General features: G+C 41.5%; 1 protein-coding gene across 1 annotated transcript in view; it reads right to left on the minus strand.

Moving 5' to 3' along the window:
• The window catches only part of adgrv1 (adhesion G protein-coupled receptor V1), a gene marked incomplete in the record, with an annotated part of 123,624 nt that overhangs the window by 84,749 nt on the left and 31,845 nt on the right, over positions 1–7,030 (minus strand). The window contains 18 exon segments of the mRNA XM_014012531.1: positions 240–403; positions 487–660; positions 759–858; positions 1,056–1,186; positions 1,789–1,998; positions 2,113–2,422; positions 2,529–3,027; positions 3,126–3,307; positions 3,414–3,658; positions 3,740–3,955; positions 4,071–4,286; positions 4,403–4,646; positions 4,735–5,100; positions 5,188–5,327; positions 5,782–5,862; positions 6,140–6,269; positions 6,358–6,551; positions 6,747–6,927. Coding sequence (XP_013867985.1) covers positions 240–403; positions 487–660; positions 759–858; positions 1,056–1,186; positions 1,789–1,998; positions 2,113–2,422; positions 2,529–3,027; positions 3,126–3,307; positions 3,414–3,658; positions 3,740–3,955; positions 4,071–4,286; positions 4,403–4,646; positions 4,735–5,100; positions 5,188–5,327; positions 5,782–5,862; positions 6,140–6,269; positions 6,358–6,551; positions 6,747–6,927 — 3,783 coding nt within the window.

Raw genomic sequence — 7,030 nt, forward strand, 5'->3', positions numbered from 1 at the left:
CAGTCATTCACACTGCAAACTCACAAAAAAGACTTCTAGCTATAAATCAGCCTTTGTTTTTTTGTACTAACAAGTTAACACTATTTAGCCATAATGACACAGCCTTTCTTGGAAGCAGTCAGAAGGCAGCAGGAATGAATGAACTACCATAAAAAATAAATCAAGTCCCATCAGTGTGTAAAACAATTATGAGATTTTAAACATAAAAAAGAACATGAAAGACACTAGTTTTTTTTTACCTCCAGAATGGTGACAGGAATGCCAACTGAGGTCTGTCCATCTTGAAGAATCACAGAACCAGTACCAGCGATGAAGTCTTTTCCTGGGTCAGCTAAAGCCCCTTCCACCTCAGATAGGTTTTGTAAGGAACCTCTTTTAACCTCATAGGTAATATTCACAACCCCTACATCCAAATGTTTGAGCATAATGTCACAAAATTGAAAACAATGTAATAATATTCATGTATGAAAAAAGGTACAAACAAACCTGAGGCCCCAAACTCCCTGTTGATGTAGATGTTTATGACGTGGTCTCGCTCCTCAGTAGTCACCCTAAGGGATGACGGGGCGATAGACAGCAGGCTGTAGGGCTGACCACTTGTGTCGAAAGTAACCACTGCCACACTACTTTCCAGGGTAGCGCGGCCTGTTTCTACAACACCTGCAAGGAAGCCAGACACATTTTTAATCAGTTGTGATTAAAGGGATTTTACCATTTTCCTTTATAAGTACTGCTAAACAATTATATGCATAAGTCACCAAATGTTTGTATATTTGACAGGAAAACTCTGTATTCATCTTTGTTCTCTGGTGTGGCATCGTCCAGAACTTGTAGGACTATAGTTTTATTTTGCTGTCCCTGTGAGAAACACCAAAAAAACATATTAGACCTGCTGGAAAAGCAAAAACAGATGAGCATTTAATGCTAAGTGTTTTGTCATCTTCAATTACCCTTGTAGCAATCTTGCTATTTTGGAAAAAAAAAACTAAACTGACACTTTACATACTGAGCACTGATAATTTTAAAATAACACAAATAAATACTGTTTAATTTACCTCAGTGAAGAAAATAGTCCCTGACGTTAGAGAGAAGGTTCGTTGTACAAGATGTCCTTGTACTGTCCAGTCCACAGTGACGTTACCCCGACTTGGAGCTGTTCTCAGCACCAATAATGACAGTTTCTCACCTGTAATTCCAATACAAAAGCACATAATTCAAACATATGGAAAATCAAAGCATTTTTAAGAATGACTGTTTTATCAAATGCTGATTTGAGTGAATATTTCCTTTCTTAATTTTCTTTATACATTAATTTCCCTCGCTGCTGATGCCTGTAGATGTAATTCAAGATTTCTAACTGTATAGAGACTATAACTCATGCATATATAATTTATGATAATGGTAACTGCAGGGCCCACCTGTCACACAGCAGCCTTCCATCAACATAAGTGCTTATCCTGACTTTCACATTCATTCATAATTAGAACCCATCTCCAGTGACAAGAGGGTTGTGTTTCAGAATTTACTTTTGATTCAGCTATGCTTCTGAAAGTCTGCAGACTTAATTTGTTGAATCACATTACAACTTTGTGGAATATAAGTAGAAACTAAATTAATTTGCACCAAAGGACAAAGGACACTGACATCTAATTGAGCAGGATGGTTAATACACAAAATCTTATGTTCATGAAATGTTTGCAATCAATAACATAAAACAGTTTTATAAATTATTTCATAATTACAGTGCATTGACATGAACAGTATACATGCTGCTGCTCCAGTACCCACCTTTCCTGGCAATGACAGAACGTGAGGCTGAGTGGAATCCCACAATTCCTGCCACATTGTCGTTAGCCAGTATCACTATGGTCACAGTGTCCGAGCTTGGCAGAATCCGACTTCCTCCGGCTGTGTTAACAAGACCAATCATGAGGTTTTCATTGTCCTCTGGTTCAGAATCATCATTGATTGCTATTTCTATTGTCTTCTTAAGTTCACCTGTGGACAGAGAAGGAAAAAAAAGGAGCATGATCATTTTCCAAGAACCGTAACAGTTACTGGCCATTTCTAGATGCTTCAGCAAAAGCGTTGACTCAGAAACAGGTCCAATACCATCAAAGACCAGAGTTCCTCCAGTCCCATTGAAGTCAGCACCCGTGGTGGCTTTCCCTCCAACAAATCTCCACTCTACAGTGACTCTGCCCAAATTCCCTCCCCGCCTCTCTATGACTAGTGGCACCACAACTAGAGGTCCTTCTCGAACCTCAAGATACAGTCCATTGTTTGTAGCATTTGGACTGAGACTGTAAATCAAAAATATGCCAAAAGCATCCCCATTCACTCCAATGGTGACGACAGCTTTGTCCGGCTGACCGATCGAGGGCAGATTCTTCTGTGACGTTGTAAAATTTACCAGCTCTACCTTGGAACAACATAGGAGAAACATTTGCTTACTATGCAGCGGTTTTGTAAAGCAATGCCATAAATGACAGGGGAAAAGCTTATGTACACATACGAATAGGTTTTACCTTTAACATCTGTACAGAGAAACTCTCATCCATTTCTGGAAATGTGTCCGCCAAAATTAAGACTGTGACATTAGCAACTCCTGATCCGTCATCCATGTAGGCACTTTGATTGGTCACAGGGGTGTAATCACTCCCAGCCACAGCCTGGGAGCTAAACAACACAGCAACTGCAGTGGCATTTTTAATATAAGTGAAAACTTGAGTTTCAGAGGTCAGCTTGTCGACTCCTGAGGTCACCCATGTGCAGGATGGTGGGGTTACAGCTGAAGACAGGCTGAAGGCCTGGCAGGCACGCTCTCTCAGACATGCGGCAGCACAGGAAGATACAGGATCTTTCTGACCTGTGATGTTAAATTTCACAAGTGGGGTACTGGCTGGAACACCTGGCTTTGGAGGATTGTAGTACATCGACAGGTTCTGGCCGTTAGCCTGAGCCAAACCAACACTGTCAATCTCAGAAGTGCTGTACAAGATCTCCAATCGACCAAAGTAACCACCTCTGGAATAATAGAAATAGAGAAGGAAAGATCAGGAAAAAATAGCTAGATGTTCAAAAAACAATGCTAAAAACAACTAATGAAGATATATCCAAAGTACCTCCGACGGACAGTAATATTAGCTTTGTAAACTCCCTCCAGTGGCTCTTGAACTTGATAAACAGACTGTTCAAAGTAAACTGTCCCATATGGGTTGTCATTGGCAGGCACTATTATGTTAACGGATGTATCGGCTCCTAAGTTTCCTCCATTACTGGCCCCAGTTAGCTCTACTTTAATAATCTGGAGAAAAAAAACACAGCATTGTAAGCATTGGACCTTAAAATCAGCAGTTCTAAAAGTATTTATAAAGATATAAATTATCTTTTTAGGTAATTTATTTTCTCACCTCAGTTATTTCGGGTATATCATCAGCTAAAATCTCTACTTTAAGTGTCTTCATGGTTTCTCCAGGAGCAAATTTAACCTCTCCTGATGTGGGTCTAACGTCCCCTTCTGCTAGTTTACCATTAACAGTAGCCTTCCACTGAACTGCCACTGTGCCAATTGTGCCGGCTTTGCGCACAACAGGGAGTGTGACCTCAACAGAGTTAGATTCTGGCTCCTCTACTGTCACTGGAAGAGCCTGAAAGACTGGGTAATTACAGAACACAGAAATGGATCATCAACAAGAAATAACAAAAAGAAGATAAACTCAAAGATGTGGGCACATACCGAAGGCACCAAAAGGGTCATCAGAAGGCAGTATGGTGATGATGGCACGTGTGAGCTCTCCCAGGAGAGCTCCTCCAGTTGTTTGGTTGATCAGCTCAATAATAAAGGTCTCCTCCAGCTCAGGCACCACATCGTTAATAACATAGACGGGCACAGATTTACTGGACTCCCCCTCTAAAAGGACCACGTCAGTCGATGCTACGCTGTAGTCTTCGCCTACAAGATTACACACAAGCACAAACTCAAAAGCAGGACTTGCCTGCTCAAGCACCACTCACTGAGAAGAATTTGATTTTCTATTTTGTTATGTCTTCATGTCTTTATGACTTACTAACTGTGGCGGTCACAGGCACTGCTCTGAATTTGACAGATACATCAGCAAAAATCCCCCCGACACGTGTGACATTTATTATAGGCCCAACGTAATCTTCGGCCACGCTGACAGCAGAAGCAGACAGCTGAAGGACTCCAAAAGCATCGTCACTGGCCCCCACTATCACCTGGGCTACACTGTCCATTGTGGAGCCCAGAGCGGGAGAGTTTACAACTGAAAGAGGATATTTTACATGTTAAATGCAGCATTGCTCAACTACCCATTTTGTTTATTTCAAATAATTTCATTCAAATAAAAACGTCCACTTAGTGAGGGAGTTAGTAGCTTACTTGGCCTCTCCTGCTCTCCTTTGACAAGCTGAACACCGATTAATTTCACAAACACCGACTCATCACGTTCTGGATCGTCGTCATCGAGTACTCCAAGGGTGATTTTTGCCTCAGTCTGATTGGCCACGAACACGACAGAACTGAGGAGGGGAACGAAATCCTTCCCCTGAGTTGCTCGGCCCACTCCAGGGGTTCTGTAAGGTTCTGGATCGGTCTCATTTAGTGTCCCATATGTTACCCGTACCTGCGTTGAAAGAAATCATCCAAACTGATACAACTGATACTTAATGAAAAAAATATTTCTTTTCTATGGTTTCTGAATTTGGACACACCTGACCCATCAGGCCTTTCTGTCGCAGGATCATGAGGGAGACAGTGACATTAGCTTCAGAAATTCGAATAGACCTTGTTGCATTGGCAAAGACAAAAACACCATAAGGGTCATCACTGGCGAGCACAGTCAGAGTAGCAGATGTCCTGACACCCAGACGACCAGGTGAAACGTTAACCAGAGACACAGTGTAGCTCTTGTCCAACTCAGGGATCTCATCTTGGGCCACACCAATGATCACATTCTTCGACGTCTGCCCAACACCAAAGGTGACGTTCCCAAATCTGCTGAGGAGCTGACCCTCAGACCTGGCATCAACTTCCCAGAACACTGTGACATTGGAAAGGGCCCCAAAGGAACGATCCACCTGTGAAAAGGAGAGAAAATGAAAACAATGTTTCACCACAGTTGTCTGTGAGCATGTTATAATCTATAAATTGTGTATTTCAATGACCTGCAGGATGATAGTGTTGCGTCCATCCTCAGGTTCAGTCCCATTGACAGAAACAGTTTGAGGACTGAAGTCAAACACACCATGGGCATCATCAGAGGCGGCAATGGTGACTGTGATGCGAGATGCAGCTCCCAAACTAGCTGCACAGAAAATAATAAATCTGTTATCATTAATAAATACTCTTTGGTTAAACTCTTTCATTTTGAGAGAGTTTCTACTTAAGAAAAAGGAAAAGGAAAGGAAAATACAATGATTTTTACTGATTAATAATGAATTTTGACCAAAATGATTGAATTAAAAAAGCACATTATTTTAAGAGTAAATGTAGAGATAAAGAGTTTGGCACAAAAACATGTTAAAACAAACACTTTGATCCAGACTTTGCATCAGACAGTGGAGCTACTGACAATTCATGATGCAATGTTTGACTCTGAAATGTTATTTGCTTTTCCCATGTCATAGTCCCTGGGGTGATAGAGGAATGTAAACAATGCACACAAGTAAAGAAACACTCAAATCTAAAGATGAATATATCTGGGTGAAAAAAAATGGAGAAAAGAAACTGTCTGGGGATTAAAGGAGGGGGATTCTTACCATAGTGGTGATAGGATGGTGGGAGGAAATTATAGTCACCCTCCCCACTACCAGTCTCTTCACCGTGAAGGAAATGATCCACTGACAGTTCACACACGAGGATCACAGTGGTGTCACACCAGGTCAGAATCACACCAGATGAACAGAGATCAAAGGGCAAATAGGAAGGAGTTGGAAGGTGGTCACACAGGTAGATAAGAGGAAGTAGCAGGGGCACCGCACACAAAAACACACAAAACAGTGGCACAGATTGCAAGGTTATTTAGTTTCAAAATAACTCTACAAATTCAGATCTGAAAAAAATAAAAGTATTCATAACACATCTCAAAAGGCTCAGGCTATGGTTTAGACATCTCACCTCCTCCATCAACATTGTAGAGCTCCACTCGAAAAATCTTTTCCAGCTCAGGGACAGGATTGTCCACAAGGGTCACATTGATGAACTTTAACCTCTCCCCAGGTAAAAAGTCTAAGACGCCCTCAGATTTCTAAACAAGGAAGCATTTAAAATGTTATTCATTCCTGCTGTAAATTACCATCTTTAGAAAACAGGAAAACTGCAGGTGAGACATAAACCTCATAGTCTTCTGGGCTGGATGCTGTAAAGGGCGTTGTCCTGTATCCCACCATGATCCTTCCCAAAAGCCCTTGGGCCCTGGCCACTGGAAGATGGATCTGCCCAGCCTCCTCATTAACAGTGATGTAGGCGGGTTCTACTGCTGGGGAGATTAAACCAACCAGTGGAGGACTTGACTGAAACTGCAGCAGACCTGAATGAAGTTACAAAAAATATATAAATGTGTGTGTGATAGAGTGCAAAACAGAAAAATGTATTGAGAAGGAGAGAAGATGGTGATATGGTGAAACAAGAAAGGCAAAGAGTAAAGTGTAACTGAAGAAGAAAAGCACTAAATCTAAAAACCATCACTGAAAATACAACAATAATGTATTTTCAGAGTGAATACCATAAGGATGGTCACTTGCTGTGACTGTAATTGAATTAACAGAGTTGTTGGGATCGATGCTTGCACCACTGGTGGGGGTGGAGCCTGGCTTCCCATCACCGGATTCTGCAGAGACCAGGGAAACCTGAAAAGACTCTGCAAGCTCTGGCAGGTTATCATCAAACACCAACAGATTCAGGACCTGTGGGAAACATCGGAAAACACTTTTTTTTTCAATCATAGCTGTAATACTTGAGAAGTAGACAATATTCATGAATTTGTTTGAGCGTGGTTCTAGATAACAG

This window comes from Austrofundulus limnaeus, unplaced genomic scaffold (assembly GCF_001266775.1).
Source record: "Austrofundulus limnaeus strain Quisiro unplaced genomic scaffold, Austrofundulus_limnaeus-1.0 Scaffold92, whole genome shotgun sequence".
Taxonomy (NCBI): Eukaryota; Metazoa; Chordata; class Actinopteri; order Cyprinodontiformes; family Rivulidae; genus Austrofundulus; species Austrofundulus limnaeus.